Genomic DNA, 21,010 nt, shown 5'->3' on the forward strand with positions numbered 1-21,010 from the left:
ATTGATTGGTTAAACAGCTGAAAATGTGTTGCTGGAAAAGCGCAGCAAGTCAGGCAGCATCCAAGGAACAGGAGAATCAACGTTTCAGACATAAGCCCTGAGAGCTCATACAAGATGTACATCAAAAACTGCTACTTTACATTTCTCACCCATCCATCAAAACTATAGACAAACTAAGATCACCTTAGCTTTTTACAAACCAATCTTAGCCATCAACTGTTAGAAAATAATTTGACATACTTTTGTACAATAACTACAATATAATCAGATTTAAATTTAAAAACTTATATTATCATGCACATATTACTGAAACCTTTAAGGAATCAATTCATTCCTTTGTGTCATCTTGCCTCAGTCAGTCGATGAGTCAGAAAACTGCAAATTTATATCCCACTCCAGGACATCAGTAATTCATTCATCCTGATCTTCTAAGACAGTGGAAAGCGTATTACTTTGTCATAACCGCCATCTATTTCTTACTAAAGATGCGCCTGTTTAACATCCAGCACCACGAGAACTACTTTTAGATTGGGTAGGCCAACATTTCCGATTATAAATATCAGTGGGATTCATGTAGAAACGAAACGCATGGTCAAAAGATGTACACCAGGTGACATTGCAAGTAGTTTATAAAAGGTAGTCATCATCCCAGCAATTGCATATACCCTATAATACCTAGCAGACCCAAAAGTGCCTTACGTTTCTCAAATGTTTAAGACTTGAAATTACAACAGTCTGAATCTAGTCACCATACAAACAAACCAGGTAAATGATCTGGAGACTCGCTAACTGCAAATCTTATTCGGTCGCTATCAATTTCCAGTTGGAATCGGAGGAAAACTGAAATTTACCATATGTCCAATTCCAAATGATGGAGGCGAGTTCAGAAACAAAAGTGTGAGACCTTCAACCTGGTGCTGCTGATGTGTATGTAAAGCACATCTGGATAATGACTTTAAAACAAATAAAACGCATCGGTATGACGGGGCACCTGCTGTTCGGGCTCCACAAACGCCTTTTCAGTTTCAGCTTCGCCGGAACGATATCCATCCTTGTCATGCCGGCACATTTATGCGGTTTACTACCTGGGAAGTGGTCCGAGCCCGGATCCCGACCCTGCGCTCACAGTTCAGGGTCCCTTGAATCCTTCTATCCCCCTGTCTTTTCTCTCACCATATTCCCGTCAGGATCTTCCTCACCTCTCAAGGTCTCCTTCCTCTGACCCTCCACCGGGTCTACCTACCCTCTCCCTCCAACCCATTGCCACCAATCTTTCCCCTGGCTGATCTCTCCCTCCCTCCCTCTCCCACCGGGATTCGCTCCTTCCCTCGCCCTCCACTGATCCCACAACAGCTTTCTCCCTCCCCCAGATCTCTCTCTCCCTCCCCCCGTCTCTCTCTCCGCCTGCTTCTCCTTCTCTCTCTCTCCCTCCTTTTCCCTCTCTCCACCTGGTTCTCCTCTCTCTCTCTCTCCTTCCCTCCCTCTCCCTCCTTTTCCCTCTCTCCACCTGGTTCTCCTCTCTCTCTCCTTCCCTCCCTCCTTTTCCCTCTCTCCACCTGGTTCTCCTTCCCTCCCTCCTTCCTTTTCCCTCTCTCCACCTGGTTCTCCTTCCCTCCCTGTCCCTCCTTTTCCCTCTCTCCACCTGGTTCTTCTCTCTCTCTCTCTCCCCTTCCCTCTCTCCCTCCCTCTCTCCCTCCTTTTCCCTCTCTCTCTCCCTCCTTTTCCCTCTCTCCGGATTCCCGGTGACACTGTCTCCTACACTCGAGCTTCTCAAACATACCTTTCGTCACTTCCGATGATCGACTCTCCCCATCACAATTTTTAATCAGTAAATCCTTTCCGCCCATCAAAGGCCGACATTGGCAATCCCGCAGTGAGCGGCCAGCGAGGAAAAACACTTGCAGACGTGGGATCACTCACAGAGGCGCCGTGAGGGGACGAGACGCGTCTGCACATAAACAGGTGGTGTCCGGGGAAAGCCGTCCCACGGAAACAAAAACAAAAACCTCTGGTTCCGAACCAAGACGAGATCAGGAATTATGACAGCGGACACAAAACGAACCATTTAGCTAAGGGTTTGCATCGCCAGGAGTAAAGAGACAATATTTCAGTTGCGGACGCCGTGAAGAGTCAGGATCGCCAGCGCCGCAGTCGGTTCGAGCAGGAAACTCCGGTGGCAATGTCAGGCCGGAGAGGGAAACCCACGTGACTCTCCCGGGGGCGGGGGCGGAGGCGGGGACTCGCCCCTGATTGGTCCTCCGGCAGTTGCTTGGGGGGGATGCGTTGCGTTTCTATTGGTCCGGACTGCGGCATGCGCGCAGGGGGCGGGGCGAGGGTCGGGTTGAGAGGTCATTGTAGCCCGGCTGTTGTTTGACAGAAGGAGGGTCGCGGGTGAGTGAGAAAACGGTGAAGGTTTCGGGTTGTTCTTGTTCGATGATGTCGCAGCGCTTTATTGATCGGTCTCTCTTTTTTTTTTCCGAACGAGAGTTGTCCTGACGTTCAGAGAGTTCGCGTTAAGTGTCTGGCCATGGCTCGTTTTATTTTTGTTTTTGGCTTCACGTGCTCCGCTGTGGGTCTTGAGCCTGGTTTCACTTGTACTCCGGTGCTTTACTAAAGGTCTTCAAGAAGCGCTGTTAAATTTAGGCCTCGTTTGGCTATTTCGGGGCGGGGGAGGACATTAAAGATTGACTGTTCAAACCGCGTCGAATTTTCCCTACTCAGACACCATCGAAAAGTTAATTAGCTGCTCCTTCCTAATTGTGGGATCTTGCTGTGCATCAGCATACTGCTACATCTTCATTTCTGCAGGGCTTCCTCTGGCTAGTGCCCTTGTCCCAACAGTCTTCAATTGTTTCATCGATAACTTTCTTCCATCATAAGTTCAGAGATATTCGCTGATGATTGCACACTGTTCATTACCATTCATGATTCATAGGAGTAGGTCATTCAGTTTCTCGAGCCTGTTCTGCCATTCAGTGATATGTTGGCTCATCTGTGGCTGAACTCCATATACCTGCTTTTAGCCCATGTCCCTTATTATTTCAGCTGAACAAAATAAATCTCCAGATTTTAAATACACAACTGATCTATTTGTGGAAGAGAGTTCCAAAATTTACCAATCTTTGTATAAAACTTTCCTAACATCTGTCCTGAATAGTCTGGATTTAATTCTCAGACTGTGGCCCCTCATATCACAATTCCCACCCAGTGGAAATAGTTTATTTATCTATCTGTTGATATCTTGAAAACTCTGATTACAAGTCCTCAGTAATTGAATCCAAGGAGGATACCTAACTGTTTCCTATTGATTTTCAATGGCAATGTTATCCCAGAATCCTCCATTGTTAGTAGTTTTGGGTATAGCATTGACCAGGAACTGAATTGCCAGCCCTATATAAATATTTCTGCTGTAAGAGCAGGTTGGAGGTTCAGAACTCTGGCAAGTAACACACCACCTGACTCTCAAAAGTTTGACCTCCATCTACAAATTACAGTTCGGACAGTAATGGAATACCGTACACCGGCCTGAGTGCCAAAAATACTTGACAAACTCAATCAGGCAAAACAGTCAGCTTGGTTGACAGTCTATCCAATAATTTGCAATGTTCTTGCACCAACACCTTCTAAGCCCATGAAGGCAACCATCCAGAACGACAAGAGAAGCAGACACAAGGGAGTACTAGTTCTGAAAATTCTTTCTAATCTGTACACCATCCTGACTTTTCATTATATCACTATTGTCAAGAGGTCAAAATCCTGAATTCCCTTTCTTAACAGCACTGTGGGTGTCCCTACATCTGTGAACTAGAGCAGTTAATGAAGGGCCTTCTTAAGGGCCCCTGTTGATGGGCAATAAATGCTGACTTTGCTTGGTTCAGTTTGGTTTTTGTTTTAGTTACCATGCAAAAAGGTTTGTGTTCTGTAATAGAAAGTTTTTTTAGAGTTTAACTCAACCCACTGTTGAACATTGCTTCTCCAATCTAATTAATTTTGTACCTGTTAACAGAATAATAGACTATGCGATGAAGCAACATTTATAAACATCTCAGTAGATTATTTAAACATTAAAGGTTTCTATCATGTCATTTACTTCTGTCCAGGAGGCAGGAGTGTTTTGAATTAAAATGTATCTGGATAATAGTAATGCTAAAGCACCACAGTATTTTGCTTTTAATGAAGGACTGGTTTTGGTTGCTGTTGTCATTTTCTCACTTACCCAAATACTTAAGTGCTTTTGTCAAGCTGTGAAAAATCTTGAGCAGTCAGGATTTTTTAAATAGAAACTCATCATTTTGAAATATTTTTCTCAGATATTGTTAAATATTTTGTTACAGTTGCCATTACACTAATGGCATCAAATTCAGAAAATCCATGTGCAACTGAAGATATGGCTAGAAACAAGACATTGGACCGATGTCTTCAGGTTCTACAAGAAGCAAAAAATGATAGTGAGCAGTTTGCAGCACTTCTACTGGTAAGAGCTTTTGGCAATGCTGCTAAGTACAAATATACTGTATATTTTCTGACCAAACTAAGTGTCTCTAGATGAGAATTTTACCCCTACACTTTCCAATACATGAGTTTTAATTATCATTGAACTAAATTACAGTATGTTTTTCTGCTGTGAATTGCAACTCATTAAGCAGTTAATTTTCCATATTTGCAATTTCTTTGATAACTTTAATCAAGTGCTCATGGCTGAAGAAACAATATCTAAAATTGGCTTGTGGTTTTTGAAAAATATAACAAAAATCCTTTTTAAGTGAATATTACTGATTGCTGTAATGGATATACCGTTGTGAATTTTGAGTAATCGTAATCAAAGTACAGGCAGAAAACCTTTATTTTTAGACTTTATTTATAAATGTGCATGTTTTATAGTGTTTTTTTGGTGTTCATCAACTATTAGAAAATAGAAACATAGGAAAAGAAGCAGTGCATTCCACCATCAAATTTACTTTGATTGATCTATACCTTAACTCTTTCAATTTCGCTTGGTTCTGTAACTCTTGACATTTTTGATAGACAAGAATATTATTTCAATTTTGAAATTTTTGATTGAACTGCTTTAAGCTTTCTGCACGAAGTTCTTGATGTCCACAATTGTCAAGCTGTGTTTGTGAATAAAGCACTCATGAATATGATTTGGAGATGCTGGTGTTGGACTGGGGTGTACAAAGTTAAAAATTACACAATACCAGATTATAGTCCAACAGGTTTAATTGGAAGCACACTAGCTTTCGGAGCGTCGCTCCTTCATCAGATGGTTGTGGAGGATACAATTATATGACACAGAATTTATAGCAAAAGTTTACAGTGTGATGTAATTGAAATTATACATTGATAAATACCTTGATTGTCTGTTGAGTCTTTCATCTGTTCGAATATCATGATAGTTTCACTTCTTTCATGTGTAAATCACATAGTCATCATAATAGAGATGTACAGTATGGAAACAGACCCTTAGGTCCAACACGTCCATGCTGACCACATATCCCAAACTAATCTAGTCCCACCTGTCAGCACTTGGCTCATATCCTTCTAAACCCTTTCTGTTCCTAAACCTATCCAAATGCCTTTTAAATGTTGCAATTGTACCAGCCTCCACCACTTCCTCTGACAGCTCATTCCATACATATACCACCCTCTGCATGAAAATGTTTCCCCTTAGGTCCCTTTTTATATCTTTCTGCTGTCACCCTAAACTTAAGCCCTCTAGTTCTAGACTCCCCCACCCCAGGGAAAAGACTTTGTCTATTTACCCTATCCATGCCCCTCATGATTTTATAAACCTCTGAGGTCCACCCCTCAGCCTTTGACATTCCAGGGAAAACAGCCCCAGTCTATTCAGGCTCTCCCTATAGGTCAAATCCTCCAACCTTGGCAACATGCTTTTAAATCTTTTCTGAACCCTTTCAAGTTTAACAATATGCTTCTGATAGGAAGCAGACCAGAATTGCACATAGTATTTTAAAAGTGGCCTAACCAACATCCTGTACATCCTCAACATGACGTCCCAGTGTCAATACTCAATGCTCTGACCAAGAAAGGAAAGCATGCCAAACATCTTTTTCACTATCCTATCCACCTATGACTCTACTTTGAAGGAGCTATGAACCTGCACTCCAAAGTCTTTATTCAGCAACACTCCCCAGGACATTACCATTAAGTGTATAAGTCCTGCTATGATTTGCTTTCCCAAAATGCAGCACCTCACATTTATCTAAATTAAACTCCATCTGCCACTCTTCAACCCATTGGCCCATCTGATCAAGATCTCGTTATAATCTGAGGTAACCTTCTTCACTGTCCACTATACCTCCAATTTTGGTGTCATCTGCACATTTCCTAACTATACATCCTATGTACATATCCAAATCATTTATGTAAATGACGAAAAGTAGTGGACCCAGCACCGATCCTTATGGCACACTGTTGGTCACAGGCCTCCAGTCTGAAAAGCAACCCTCCACCACCACCACCCTCTGTCCTCTACCTTCGAGCCAGTTCTGTATCCAAAGGCTAGTTCTCCCTGTATTCCATGTGATCTAACCTTGCAAATCAGTCCCATGGAGAACCTTGTTGAACGCCTTACTGAAGTCCATATAAGTGGGCATGTAAAATTAAAAAGTATTGAATTCTTTGTTCTCAACTTTGAACATACAGAAATAAATTTAATTTCACGTTGATGTGTTTGCGTAACTATCAAGGGACGTGTATTTATCCACAGAGTATTGACAAAAATAAAAGCAAACAGAATTAACAAGCTTTCTTGATGGATTAGCAATTGTTTGGAAATAGGAAACCAAAAGTATGGTAAATGAGAATCAACTTTGGAGGCTCCACGTTTTATCATAAAAATCAGTGACGTGAATGCAAAATAGACACTCGCGTTTTATTATGTTAAAGGTACAGAGTAGGATAAACTGCATCACTGAAAATGGTTGAGGCCGAGTTAGACAGAGCTTTGATCACAAGGGAGTTAAGGATCGTGGAGAGATGGTAGGAAAATGAAAATAAAGCAACAATCAGATCGATTATGATTTTATTGATTGTGGAGCTGACCATTCAGTCTATTTTAAGTTTTCATGATTTTTATTTCTTTTAAGAAAAAAATGGAAAAAGAAATCATTTCCACTAAACTAAGCAGATAGATTAAAAACCCTTCCTGACAGTTTTGTACAGAACATAACAAAATATTTGACAATGCATTGAATAAAATGTGTTTATTTTAGGTGACCAAGGTGGTGAAGGCTGGTGAAATAGATGCTGCAACCCGTCGACGGATCTTTGATGCAATTGGATTCTCTTTCCCAAATCGGCTACTTATTACCAAGGAGTCTCCGCATGGCTGCCCCAGTCAAATTTTCCAATCTCTTGGCATGACTCTCCTTGCATGTTTTTCGACAAATCCGGAATTGGCTATTCACCCGCAAATCCTCAACAAAATCTCCATTTTCAATGAAATTATTTGTTCGGAAATGGATGCTGGAGCGGATATTGCCACATTTACATTAATGATAGACGACTCCTTCCAGTGTCTCCAAGCAATTTCTGCCCACCCTCAGGGTCAGAGACATCTCGTAGATGCAGGAACAGTGTCTGCATTATGTCAGGTTTATCTAAATCAAAGTCATGGCCACATGCACGCTTTGTGTCTTCTTGTCAGTCTGCTGAACACGATGGAAACCAAATGTTGGAAATCTAGTAAATCAGACCTCTTGAAGGTACTGAACAAACTCAGTGAACAGTTTGCTACAGAAGAAGATAATCAGAAATTTGAGTTGTGCAACATATTGCAGCATTTTCTACCTGCTACACCTATCCTAACTGAGGACCCATCTCTCATTGGGTGCTTGAAAAATCTTCATACTGGTCTGTTCAGCATACTCAGCAGTAAACTGAATAGTTCACAACGAGACCCTGCCCTGAAACTTGGTGGCCTCTTAGTAACTGTTTATGGTTCAGACTGGATCTTGGCAGAAAATCCTGAAGCAAGCCGTAAATTTTTAGCATTGATGGTGAATCTTGCCTGTGTGGAAGTTCGAATGTGTTTGGAAGACTCAAACCTGGATGCAACTCGCTTTAAACCAGATGTCATCACGGCCTGTTATAGTATCATTGAGTTTGGAATGATGGTTTGTGTGCTGGGAGAGAAAGTCTGTTTTACAGAAACTGAAAGTCGCCAATTAGTACGGATAATGGTGGAAGCTTTTGGAGCAGTCATTTGCTATTTTAAGCAGGTGAAATATGGAAATATGTTTATTATTAGAGTAATTTGCCTCATTTATGTATTTGTGGTTTCTTGTAATTCCATTTCTGTCTGGACATATTTTGCTGTAGTTCTGAATCTTCAGTCAAACTTTCACTATAGTCATTGAATTATGGGAGTTTTCCAGCACAGGAGGCAGCCCCTGGCCTATTATGTCTACACCAACTGAAAGACCAACTAATCTTTTTTTTTAGAATTTGGTTTGTAGTCCTGCAGTTTATGGCATTTTAGGTAATGCTGCAGTCTCAATGTGTTGCAAATACATTTCCTTTATTTTTTACCTTCAAACCAGCTCATTAAATGTTATTCACAATGGAAAGCTTAGAACTGATGGAAGGGATGAAAGTAATCATATACTTATGTGAAAATAACAAATGGTTCAGAAGACCATTGTGAATATTTTGTAAGCAATCTATTTAATTATTGTTTATTACATACCTCTGGAGCCAGTGGGACTTGAACACTGACCTTCTGGTTCAGAAATAGGGACACTCACTTCACGAGTCCTTCAGGTTTTTTTTCTCAATCTAAAGACGTATTTTGTGGGATGTAATTTTTTTTCTGCTGTTCTTTGAAGTTGTAAGAATGAATGTGCTATCAGGCTGTCGCACACTACAACTGTGAATGCACACATTTCAAGTACTTGCTCTCGGCCAGACTGGAGTGGGTGGGGAAGTTGCTTAGCAACCACACCATTGTATTTAGTAACTCCTTGTTAGAGTGCAGAAATGATCAGCCACAAATTCATTTGGAATAGTGTACAGTACATTTGGGACAGTCCAATTGACCGTAATTACAGGCAAACATTTGAATTGATCTAAGACTACAACCAAGAACAATGTATAGTGCCAATAAGGAAATAGAATTTCCAGCAGATGTGTATGGTGGTGTAGACAGACAGTGGGTTCCTGCTGATTTTTTTTAATCCAAATAAAGACCTTGTAATTTCTTACTTGAATATATTCCCCAAATTCATTGCCTTAGAACAAGGAAAAACACTTTTTTAGGATTCATAAATCACTGGTGCTTCATCATTAGAGCCTGTTTATTCTTACTCTGAAAAACACAAGGATTCAGACACTTTATTTTTTAAAAAATTCAGCATTGTTGGTGTCAACTAGACTCTTGTTACAATCTCTATACTTAGAAACTTTGTATTTCAGTCTCTTGCAGCACACATTTTAGTGTGCCCACTAGTCCTTTCACCATGGAATTCTTAAAAAAAATTTAGGCCATAAATTAAATTTATTAGTTTCACTTTACCTTTGTTTACTTACTATGCTATAGGTTACAGAGGAACAGCAGTGGGATCCATTTCTGTTTGCCTCAGTCCGAATCCTGGGTGCTTGGATGGCTGAAGAGACCTATGCACTCAGACAGGAAATCTGTGATGTGCTGCCTTTTCTGATTTGTTATGCTCAGAAGCTGTTTGAATGTCCAATAAAATCCAATGACCTAAATAATCAAGTGAAAGGACTATCATTGGCTGACAGACCCGAGGTAACAAAGTGGTCTAAAGATGCCTTGAGGTAAGAGGAAAATATGATGATGCATTGAGTGTAGTCCATTTAATGATCATTAACCTTGTGCATTATTTTAATAATATTTCAACCAGTTAGGACAGAGCTTGTCTTTGGTCAGTGTTGTACTACTGTTTCAGTGGTCAAACACCAAACTGTTCAGAAGAATATGAATTTCTTTACCATGGAGGTAGATTGCAGTTGCGGTTTATTAACTTGCTCTTAATTCTCACAGACAAACTATTAAATTATCACAACTGTCCTTTAGAGAAGTAGACTGCCATCCTTACCTGGTCTGGCCATCGTGTGTCTCCGGACCCACAGTAATGTGGTTGAATCTTAACTGTCCTCTGGGCAATTAAGGATAAGTAATAAATGCTGGCCTGGCCAGTGATACCCACATCCTGTGAATATTTTTTTAAAACATGCTGGCTTACTGTGCCTCGTCAATATTTTCCATTCCACATTTCTTTACTCAGGAGTTGTGGGTTTTTTTGGTCATGTGACCTGATATGGAGCACAAAAAGAATATTCAAAAAGCATGTTGCTAAATGTGGTTTCCAAACTGAGAGATAGAAACCAAAAAGGAGACTAATCATTGTGAATATTTATTCCTTATGTTCGTGTTTGATATTCTGGCCAGCAGATTCACCAGGATGGAAACTAACTGAGAGGTGCACTTTAATCACTAGTGAGCATGAACACCTTTCTTAACTTGTTAGATGGTTGTGGCTAAAACTGTTAAAAATTATAGGAAAAAAATTGTCTCCTTATTTAGTGTTTTTTGAAATTTATGTATTTACTTGCAGATTTCTGTTGCCTGGATTTTGTCACCTTTCAGCTGAAGATGTCCCTCGGAGGATCTTAATTTCATGCGAGTTTCATGTTTTGCTTCTTCGTTATTTCACACAACAGTGGGAAGTCTTCAGTTCTTCCAAAAATGCACCAATTTTGCCAAATGATGCAGAGATGAGTCTTCGAACAGCCTGTGGAATTTTTCTGAACCTTGTGGTAACAGAGCCTGCACTGATCAGGTATACAGTACCTTATCTCAGTTATAAGGGTCACAGTATTAGGTGTCGATTTAGTGGAGATGGATGGATTCCTCTCAGTTTGCCCATGCAAATAAAGTTTAGTCTGGATGGCTCAAGTGCCTGTTGGACCATCAAATTTAGGCTTCTGTAATATTTGATACAAACCGTAATATTGGTAACCAGTTCAAATTAGCTCATTAGTTGCTAGTGTGGGAAAGGAGAAGAGAGCAATATTTCTCTATAAGAAGTTGATAGTGTTTTTATAACAATTATAGTTTATGTATTAGTCATAGTCTTCAACTAATCCATTGTTTTTCATTTTAGAGCTGATCAAACTATAGTTGAAATGTTATCAGCAGCAGATAAACCTCACCTCAAGCCCAATGCTGCTGCTATGTTTGCGTTTTTGTTTTTTTTTAAGACCGAAGGTCTGGACTTTGGACCACATTGCAGGATGACCAGCAACAGTGGTCCTGGGGTTTGGCAGTCACAATGTCCTTTTGGTGTTCTGTTGCTGTCTGGTGTTGGTGCAGAAAATCAAACTCTAATTCTAATGCTGGGACAGTGCAAGAGACAGATTTGTTAATACGGTGGCATGGTTGTCTTTTAGTTACCCCACCATTAATGCCCTGCCTTTTGATGCTGAATATTCTCTACACAAACATAGTTAAGTAATGGGAATCACAGGGCTGGAGTGATCACTGGTACTATTTGTAAACATTTCCCACCAATTCATCCTTCCCATTACTCCTGAAGGTGTGACTTTTTGCTGGGATATAATACCTTGCTGAATAAGAATCATTACTTACATATAAATTTTAAGAGAACTAGTTTAAATATTGAATAGGTGATTTAACATTGGAGCATTACAGCTGGGCCGATGACTTTTTCTTCCCTTCTAAGTTGTATCACTTATCCTATTTGCCCTTGCAATTATTAGTATTGGACTGCATCCATGTGTAGGACTAACAAGGTAAGGCTAGCTGATTCCTGCCTCAAGCTGACAGCATTTATGGTTAAGTGTTTTTTCTGGAGCTTGCTCACGGATGAGATTTTGTTGAATTAACTTCCACACCTTGCCATTGTCAAATGATGTCTAGGTTGTTGGTCTTGTACCATAACTACTTAGCTAATTTACTTAACCTGAGCTTACCCCATGTGCATTTTCCAGCCGACGTACCATCACTGGGACTGCACTTTTTTCTTATAGTTTCTAATTTGGTAAGTTGTAATGTTCCCTACTGCTATCCGAGCTTGAGATCGAAGATCAATCCCAAGTACGTACTTGGTGTATGATTTGACTACTCACTCAGTCAACCTGCTGAGGTATCAGAGGGTCAGAGTAAATGATTTTGAAGTTCACTAAAGGGTCAGATACTTCTTCTGTATCTAATGTTTAGTATCCACATTTACAGTTGTCCTGCTGTTCACAGGCTCGTAATTTATTCATTTGTCTCTCCACCGTAGAGTCTAGAATGATAGTCATAGAGCTGTACAGCAAGAAACCGAGCCTTCGGTCCAACTCGTCCATGCTGACCAGATGTCCTAACCTAATCTTCTCCTATTTGCCAGCACTTGGCTCCCATTGCTCTAAACCCTTCCTATTCATATATCCATCCCATCCTTATAAATCTTGTAATTGTACCAGCCTGCACCACTTCCTCTGGCAGCTCATTCCATACACGCACCACCTTAGGTATTATATATATATTACGCACACGCACACACACCCAATCCAGGCTCCTCATGATTTTATAAACCTCTATAAGGTAACCCCTTAGACTCCAACACTCCAGGGAAAACAGCCCCAGCCAATTCAGCCTCTCCCCATAGCTCAAATCCTCCAACCCTGGCAAATCCTTGTCAATCGTTTCTGAATCATTGAGTTTCACAGTATCTTTCCGATAGAAAGGAGATCAGAATTGCAGAAGTATTCTAAAGGTGGCCTAACCAGTGTCCTGTACGGCCACAACATGACCTCACAACACCGATACTCAGTGCTCTGGGTAATGAGGGAAAGCAGACCAAATGCTGCCTTCAGTATCCTATCTACCTGCAACTCCACTTCCAAAGAACTATGAACTGCACTCCAAGGTCTCTTTGTTCAGCATCACTCCCCGTAAGGACCTTCCAATTAAGTGTATAAGTGGTGCCTTGGATTGCCTTTCCAAAATACAGCAGTTCACATTTAGCTAAATTAAACTCTGTCTGCCACTTCTTAGCCCATTGGCCTATCTGATCCAGATCCTGTTGTACTGTAAGGTAACCTTCTTCGCTGTCCACTACACCTCCAATTTTGGTGTCATTTGCAAGCTTACTAATTATACCTCCTATGTTCACATCCAAATCATTTGTATAAATGAGGAAAAGCATTGGACCCAGCACCGATCCTTGTGGCACACCACTGGTCACAGGCCTCTAGTCTGATAAACAACACTCCACCACCCTCTGTCTTCTGCCATCTTCATTACTTGTTCAAAAAAACTCAATGAAGTTTGTGCAACATGATTTCCCACACACAAAACCATGTTGACAATCCCGATCAGTCCTTGCCTTTCCAAATACATGTAAATCCTGTCCCTCAGGATTCCGCCCAACAACTTGCCCACCACCGATGTCAGGCTCACCCGTCTATTGTTCCCTGGCTTTTCCTTAAATAGTGGCACCATGTTAGCCAACCTCCAGTCTTCTGGCACCTCACCTGTGATTATCGATAATACAAATACCTCAGCAAGAGGCCCAGCAATCACTTCCCTGGCTTCCCACAGAGTTCAAGGGTACACTTGATCAGGTTCTGGGAATTTGTCCACTTTTATGCCTTTTTAAGACTTCCAGAATGACCACCTCTGTAATATGGACATTTTTCAAGATGTCACCATCTATTTCCCCACATTCTATATCTTCCATCTCCTTCTCTACAGTGCACACTGATGCAAAATACTCGTTTAGTATCCCCTCCACCCCCCCCCCCCCCCTCCCCAAATCTCCTGTGGTTCCATACATAGGCCACCTTGCTGATCTTTGAAGGACCCTATTCTCTCCCTACTTACTTAATGTGTCCTTAATGTATTGATAGAATACATTTTGGATTCTCCTTAACCCTATTTGCCAAAGCTATCTTACGTTCCTTTTTTGCCCTCCTGATTTCCATCTTAGGTATACATCTACTGCCTTTATACTCTTTTAAGGTTTCTTTCGATCTCTTTCTCTGCTGTCCATACATGACATATGCTTCCTTCTTTTTCTTGACCAAAACCTCAATTTCTCTAGTCGTCCAGCATTCCCTACACCTACCAACCTTCCCTTCTATTCTAACAGGAATATACTGTCTTTATCTCATTTTTGAAGGCTTCCCATTTTCCAGCTGTCCTGTAATCTGCAAACATCTGTCCCTAAGCACGTTCTTGTCTAATACTGTCAAAATTGGCCTTTCTACAATTTAGAACTTCAATCTTTAGATCTGGTCTATCCTTTTCTATCACTGTTTTAAAACAAATAGAATTATATTGTTTGTTTTCGTGCTGTACACCTCTATGACTCTATTATTTAAATGGTCGCTGGCCCTAAAACACTTTTTTTTTGTCCCCCCCTCCGGACACATCAGTCACCTGCCCTGCCTTATTTCCCAAGAGTGGGTCAAGATTTGCACCTTCACATGCACTTTGTACATCTACATACTGAATAAGAAAAATTATTGTACACACTTAACAAATTCCTCTCCGTCTAAACCTTTGTGGCAGTCCCAGTCTATGTCTGGAAAGTTAAAATCACCCTATAATTCCTACAGATGACTGACATCTCCTAACAAATTTTGTTTCTCAATTTCCCAATGACTATAATACAATCCCAACAAGGTGATCATCCTTCTCTTATTTCTTTGTTCTACCCAAATAACTTCCCTGGATGTATTTCCGGTAATATCCTCCCTCAGTACAGCTGTAATGCTATCCGTTATCAAAAATACCACTCCCCTTCCTCCCTTTCTAACCTTCCTATAACATTTGTATCCTGGAACATTAAGCTGTCAGTCCTGTCCATCCTTGAGCCATGTCTTTATATTTGCTATAATATCCCAGTCCCATGTTCCCAACCATGCTCTGAGTTCATCCACTTTCCCTTTTGCATTGAAATAAATATAGTTTAATTTATCAATCCTACCTTGTTTTCTGCTTTGTTCCTGCCTGCCTTGAATGTTTGACTCACTCCTTTTCCCAACTGTACCAGTCTCAGATTGGTCTTTGATCTTCCTCCTCACTATCTCCCTGCCCACCCCCACTCCCCCACCTGACTAGTTTAAATTTACCCGAGCAGCTCTCGCAAATTTCCCAGCCAGTATATTAGACCCCTTCTAATTCATATGCAATGTGTCCTTCGTGTACAAGTCACTTCTATCCAGGAAGCAATTCCAGTGTTCCAAAAATGTGATCCCTTTGCCCCTGTACTAGCTCCTCAGCCTCTCATTCACCTGCTCTATCCTCCCATTCCTACCCTCACTAGCTCGTAGCACCGGGAATAATCCAGATATTACTATCCTCAAGGACCATCAGCTACCTGATGAAGGAGCAGCGCTCCAAAAGCTAGTGCTTCCAAATAAACCTGTTGGGCTATAACCTGGTATTGTGTGATTTTTAACTTTGTCCACCCCGTCCAGCACCAGCTCGTCCTGCCTAACTTTCTATTTTCTCTAAAATCTCATCCTTTTCCCTTCCTATGTCGTTATTCCAGTGTGTTCAACGACCTCCTGCTGGTGCCTCTCCCCTTTGAGAACATTCTGCACCCTCTGAGATATTCTCAATCCTGCACCAAGGAGGCAACGTGCCATTTTGATTTTTCACTGCCCGCCACAGAAACATCAGTCTGTGCCTCTGACAAGAAAGTGCCCTATCGCAGTCGATCCCTTGGAACCTGACGTACCCCCTCGTACGTTACAGCCATTCTCAGTACCAGAAACTTGGCTATTCCTGCTTCGTTCCATCACTTCCTACATTTTCTAAAACCACATACTTGTTTGTGATGGGGATGGTCACAGGAGACTCCTGCACTACCTGCTTCCCCCTCCTACCTTTCCTGGAGTAAACCCATCTGCCTGACTGTATCTGCGGCTTTTCTCCTTTTGTATAGCTGCCTTCCATCACACCCATTAGCTCCTTTCAAATTCCTTATTGCCTCTAACTGCCGCTCCAATTCATCGATTCACAACCAAAGATATTTCATGCAGACACAATCATCACTAACATGGAAACTCTCCCTGAATTTCCCACATCTGACAGGAAGAGCACATCACTCTACTAAAGGCCATCTTTGTTGCTTCATAAACTACTGACCTAGGAAATAGCACTGTCTTATTGCCCTTAAAAAAAAAAATTGCTCCAGGTTAACCTAATTTTTGAGGCTTATTTTTCAAAAATTAAATCAAGAGCCAGATCTCAATAAAACATATAATCAAGAAAGAACCCACTCTAGTCACTTTTCTAGATTTACAGCAAAGTTACACTTAAAAACGATGCACTTATCTGTGCCTATACTGTGAACTCTCCTAAACAGGTTCCTCCAAGGTCAACTGTGAATTTTGCTTTTTGTTCATTTTCTTTTCCTCTGCTCTCCAATGTCCAGAGATACTTGAACTCAAGCAGCAAAGGTAGTAACTGTGCAGATTCACTCCTGTGTCAGACAGCAGCATAAGTGTCTTTCTTTGATCATGTGGTCACTGCCTTTGTGCATCTTCCTCCTTTTTATAGTGTCATTGTTTTGATGTTTTCCCCCCCGAAATTCCACAACAATGTAACAGAAAATAAAACAGTAATTGTTGCTCCTGGAATTCAAAGAAATCACCTCCAACACCTAAAATACCTTGAAAGGAGTAGCTCTTAGAATGTTTTCCCATTCCCCATCTTGGATATAATAATTCAAACAGTTGTATTGTTAAATGGATTTCAAAGAAGTTTGGTCGAACCTGTTACATTTGTGGATAAGTGGATGTTCTTAAGACTTTTTGGTAACATTTTAAAGTTTGTTTCTTACACTGTCTTTTTTTGAATAATCTGTCATTGCAGGCAGGAAGAATGTTTCTCATCTTTACTTAGCTTGTTAATGGAATCCTTGCAGTCTTTGCTTTATAGCCAACGTCACCTGATTCTTGCTGCTAATTTCACGACTTTGGGCTTGATGATGAGTCGCATACTTGCTGACACACCAGGTACAGAATGAGAACAGTGAATCGTTAACTCAACACCCTGTCCCCCACTCCATCATCATCGAGCAGTCTTAAACACACCATTTACTGTAAAACTAAGGGCTTTTGTGGTGCAGTTGAAGTATTGCTACCTCTGTGCCAGAAGGTGTGGATTGAAGTCCCACCTCTCCTCTCCATGTCATAGTATATCTGAACAGTTTGAATAAAAAATATCTATAATGTAAAACTGGTATAATTTACAGTACTTTGAAAAGGGAAACCTATAGAACATGAAAGGATTGTGCATCTTTTACTAGTGCAGTGCTAGAGCAGAAAATAACCAGGTTGATGTAAATGTATGTATTGTGTTAGAGATAGCAGTGGACCTTGTGCAAGATCAGGAGGGAAAGTCTTTGCCTGAGCTATAGTGCAACAGTGGGAGATGAATGATAAGAAGGATGGCATCATGGATCGGTTTGAACGAAATTGGTTTCCTGGAGGAGATGCATTAAATGAGGGTTTGAAGATGAGGCTGAAGTTAAGAGGCTTGAAAATGACAGAAAACACCAAGAATCCGAGGAGGGGAGAGGGGAAAACTGAGGGAGCTTAAAGTGTATTCTGTACTTTGGAGATCAAAAGTTGTCAAACTCGACTTTGGCATTAAACTTGAGTTTGTAACCAGTGTGGATTTGTCTTCAAGAAGTAACCGTGTGCATCTTTTTTTTCAGTGTTACAGGGAACTACAGTATCCAAGGGCTTTTTCCGAGGGGCAATTCACTTTTTGTCAAAAGCACATACAACGCAGCTGAACACGATTGATGACCAAACCCAGATTGTGGTGGCTGAGAGATACCAAAAAGCTTGGGATCAAATCTCAGAACTTTGGTTTCTGGGAATGCAGGCATTTAGTAGTTGTGTACCTTTGCTACCATGGCTACCACAAAGCGTAATTGAATCAGAATGGTTGAGTCACATTTTTGATTTGCTAAATAAGTGTTCTCCTGTGACTATGGAGTTTGACCTCATTGCTGCCTTTCAGTGTGTTTTAGCTGAACTGGCCAAGAACAGCAAACCATGTAAAGACATTATATTGTTAAATAATGGTGAGGAGAAAGCCAACCTGTATGGAATGGCAGCTTTGGAGCAGTGTGTTTCTCAAAATTACTGACAAGCCAACCTCAACACAAACTGGCCAAGGAATGAACTGAAGAGGCTTGGAGCTTGGCTGTACTTCCGTGTGAAATTCTGGTTAAGACTTTTTTAAAAAATTAACATTTTATTTAATTTTAGGTTTTGAAGAATTTGACATTTGCTGGTTACATTTGATCATTCAGTTATTTTGGGAATTGGTTTAACTTGGGCGATGCAGCAACTGCATCTCTCTTTACTCCACTCATTCTCTGCTACGCTCACTCCTTTCATCTTTGGTTGAGAGAAGTTCTAAAATACTGCCCTCTTATATAAGATACTTCATAATCAGTATTGTACAATAAAAAAATAAATTTTTGACAGTTGTGAATCAGAAATGCAAGAAATAATGCCTGTTTTTTACAGCATTGAATTAGTTTGAGTTAACTGCACAGCTGTATCATTGACTAAAAATCCAAGCTAGTTTGAATAGAAAATGCCCACATCCTGTTATAGCTCAGCTGGTGCTAAATAAATCAGTTTGGATAATTTTAATCCAGTTTTTAATGGGAAAGAGATGGCACCACAGAAATCCTCAGATGTGGTAGAACTTGTCCAGACCAAATTGTCAGTTTGAATACGATACTTTTAAAGAAATTATATATGGATGGTGCGGGGAGGTGCTGGGCTCCTAAGTTGCTATTTTAAGCCATATAACTGAGGCAAAATCTCATCATCGAACCACCTTACCAGAATGAAAATTGGACCTGTTTGGCAAGCATAGAAAAATTTGAAGTAGCTTAAAATGGAACTGTCAGTAAGACTCTTTAGGTCTTGTAGAATTGGATCCCATTAAAGTATCATTTTGTTGTGTCATTTTCTGTGCAAAAATTCACAGCAGTTTATCTCCTGTAAAATTTCACTGCTTAGATAGGATATTATTCTATTGTCTGTCCTCCAGAGATGATTTGAACTCCTGTTTATAACAGTTATTATCTTTTGGCAACTTGATATTGGAGGAATATCATTGGAGAAAATGTTTCCAGAAGGGACAAAAAAAAGCTAGGTATGTGTATTGAAACATTATTTTTCAAATTGAGCCAGCGAATGTTTGGAAGACAGCTGTGGTGAAACTCATAGATTTATGTCTGTTTTACCTGAAAAGGGTCTTTGGTATGCCAGTGATGTTATGACTCAACTCTGCGTGTGTGTGTGTGTATGTTGGCAGGAGAAAGGTGGTGGTGTTATTCTTTTAGGTCAATTTCTGGTGTTCTATTAATCAATTGTCTTTAACAGTTCAGAATCTTTTCTGTGATGAGGGAGCATATCCCGTAGGTCCACCGTCTTTTCTTTCTTGTCATAAGACTCAAAATATTTTTTAATTCCCAATTTCAAAGTTTTGAACAATTCCCAATTGTCTAATGTAATTCCTAATTCATCTAAATATGTCTTAAGCTATTACTTTAGTGCTGTATATGAAGTTAAAGAAAATAACTTGTACACTGCTTCTATTAAAGAACATTAGAGTCGAAAAAGGTACTGGAAAAGCACAGCAGGTCAGACAGCATCAGAGGAGCAGGAGAGTTTATGTTTCAGGCATAAGACGTTACTGATGAAGGGCTCCTGCTCCTCAGGTGTTGCCTGACCTGCTGCACTTTTCTAGTGCCACCCTTTACGACTCTGACTCTCTAACATCTGCAGTCATCAGTTTTTCCTATTAAAGAACATTTGTTGAGAAAAACAAAGCTGAAAGTAATTTCTGCATGTTTTCTATATTTTTGTGCATTCGCAAATTAAATTGCTGGCATAAAATGTACAGTCTGTTAATTGGCAGAGTCATAGAGATGTACAGCATGGAAACAGACCCTTCGGTCCAACCCGTCCATGCCGACCAGATATCCCAACCCAATCTAGTCCCAACTGCCAGCACCCGGCCCATATCCCTCCAAATCCTTCCTGTTCATATACCCATCCAAATGGCTTTTAAATGTTGCAATTGTACCAGCCTCCACCACTTCCTCTGGCAGCTCATTCCATACACGTACCACCCTCTGTGTGAAAACGTTGCCCCGTAGGTCTCTTTTATATCTTTTCCCCTCTCACCCTAAAGCAGATAGATTTTTTTAAAAGGAAAGGGAATCAAGGGTTGTAGGCAAGTGGAGTTGAGGTTTATCAGATCATCCACAATCTCTTGATGAATCAGATGACACTGCTACTTCTAATCTTATGGTCGGAAATAACTCCACCGAGGTGGCACAGTAGTTTAGTGGTTAGCACAGTGTCAGGAACCCAGGTCTGATTTCAGCCTCTGGTAACTGTGTGGACTTCTTACGTTCTCTCCATGTCTGCATGGGTTTCCTCTGAGTGCTCTGGTTTCCTCCCATAATCCAGAGATGCACAAGTTAGGTGGATTGGCCATGCTGAATTGCCCATAACATCCAGGCATGTGTAGGTTAGCTGGATTAGCCATGGGAAATGCAGGGTTACATGGATAGGGTAGATGGTGTGTCTGGGTGGGATGCTCTTCAGAAGGTTGGTGTGGACTCAGGCTAAATGCTGTGCTTCCACATTAGGGATTCTGTGATTGTATAAAAGGCTGGTATTCCATCACCCTTTATTTACACATGGAAAGTACTTGACACTGATCCAGATTCTGGATTAGTGGTGCTGGAAGAGCACAGCAGTTCAGGCAGCATCCAAGTAGCTTCGAAATCGACGTTTCGGGCAAAAGCACTGATCCAGTTTCCCAAGAGCCAGCTCTCAGTGAACAGAACCTCCTGACATTCTTGTTTCTATCTGCCAATCAGGACCCCTGATTTGGGGCTATTAATCTGATCCAGAGTTGAAAAATGTGGTGCTGGAAAAACACAGCAGGCCAGGCAGC

At 40.8% G+C, this 21,010-nt stretch overlaps 2 protein-coding genes across 7 annotated transcripts in view; one reads left to right on the forward strand and one right to left on the reverse strand.

The window, feature by feature from the left end:
• LOC140453579 (dyslexia-associated protein KIAA0319-like protein) overlaps nt 1-2,190 on the reverse strand; it is a 107,829-nt gene extending 105,639 nt beyond the window's left edge. For 2 of the 5 annotated variants that reach the window (XM_072548385.1, XM_072548381.1), the window contains exon 1: nt 992-1,275. In XM_072548385.1, coding sequence (XP_072404486.1) covers nt 992-1,069 — 78 coding nt within the window. In that variant the 5' untranslated portion in view covers nt 1,070-1,275. Of the gene's footprint in view, nt 1-851; nt 944-991; nt 1,276-1,780 lie in introns of those variants that run through there. The other 3 variants (XM_072548384.1, XM_072548382.1, XM_072548383.1) reach the window with 3 other exon arrangements.
• Nucleotides 2,191-2,304: 114 nt separating this feature from the next.
• ncdn (neurochondrin) lies at nt 2,305-21,010 on the forward strand. 2 transcript variants are annotated; one of them, XM_072548386.1, is made up of 7 exons: nt 2,305-2,391; nt 4,335-4,474; nt 7,236-8,243; nt 9,560-9,801; nt 10,602-10,826; nt 16,880-17,022; nt 17,727-21,010. In XM_072548386.1, exons 2-7 carry the CDS (start codon nt 4,349-4,351, stop codon nt 18,164-18,166), a joined length of 2,184 nt encoding a protein of 727 aa, XP_072404487.1. In that variant the 5' UTR covers nt 2,305-2,391; nt 4,335-4,348; the 3' UTR covers nt 18,167-21,010. The 2 variants fall into 2 exon arrangements, with proteins under 2 accessions (XP_072404487.1, XP_072404488.1); XM_072548387.1 differs by lacking the exon at nt 2,305-2,391 and adding an exon at nt 2,441-2,459.

This window comes from Chiloscyllium punctatum, chromosome 27 (genome assembly GCF_047496795.1).
Source record: "Chiloscyllium punctatum isolate Juve2018m chromosome 27, sChiPun1.3, whole genome shotgun sequence".
Lineage (NCBI taxonomy): Eukaryota > Metazoa > Chordata > Chondrichthyes > Orectolobiformes > Hemiscylliidae > Chiloscyllium > Chiloscyllium punctatum.

What these genes read in the sequence shown, in the direction of transcription:
- ncdn (XM_072548386.1), top strand. Translation starts at nt 4,349, where the DNA reads ATGGCATCAAATTCAGAAAATCCATGTGCAACTGAAGATATGGCTAGA. An exon ending in TCATTTGCTATTTTAAGCAG is followed by an intron (nt 8,244 to 9,559) that starts GTGAAATATGGA and finishes ACTATGCTATAG; the next exon opens with GTTACAGAGGAACAGCAGTG. An exon ending in ACAGAGCCTGCACTGATCAG is followed by an intron (nt 10,827 to 16,879) that starts GTATACAGTACC and finishes CTGTCATTGCAG; the next exon opens with GCAGGAAGAATGTTTCTCAT.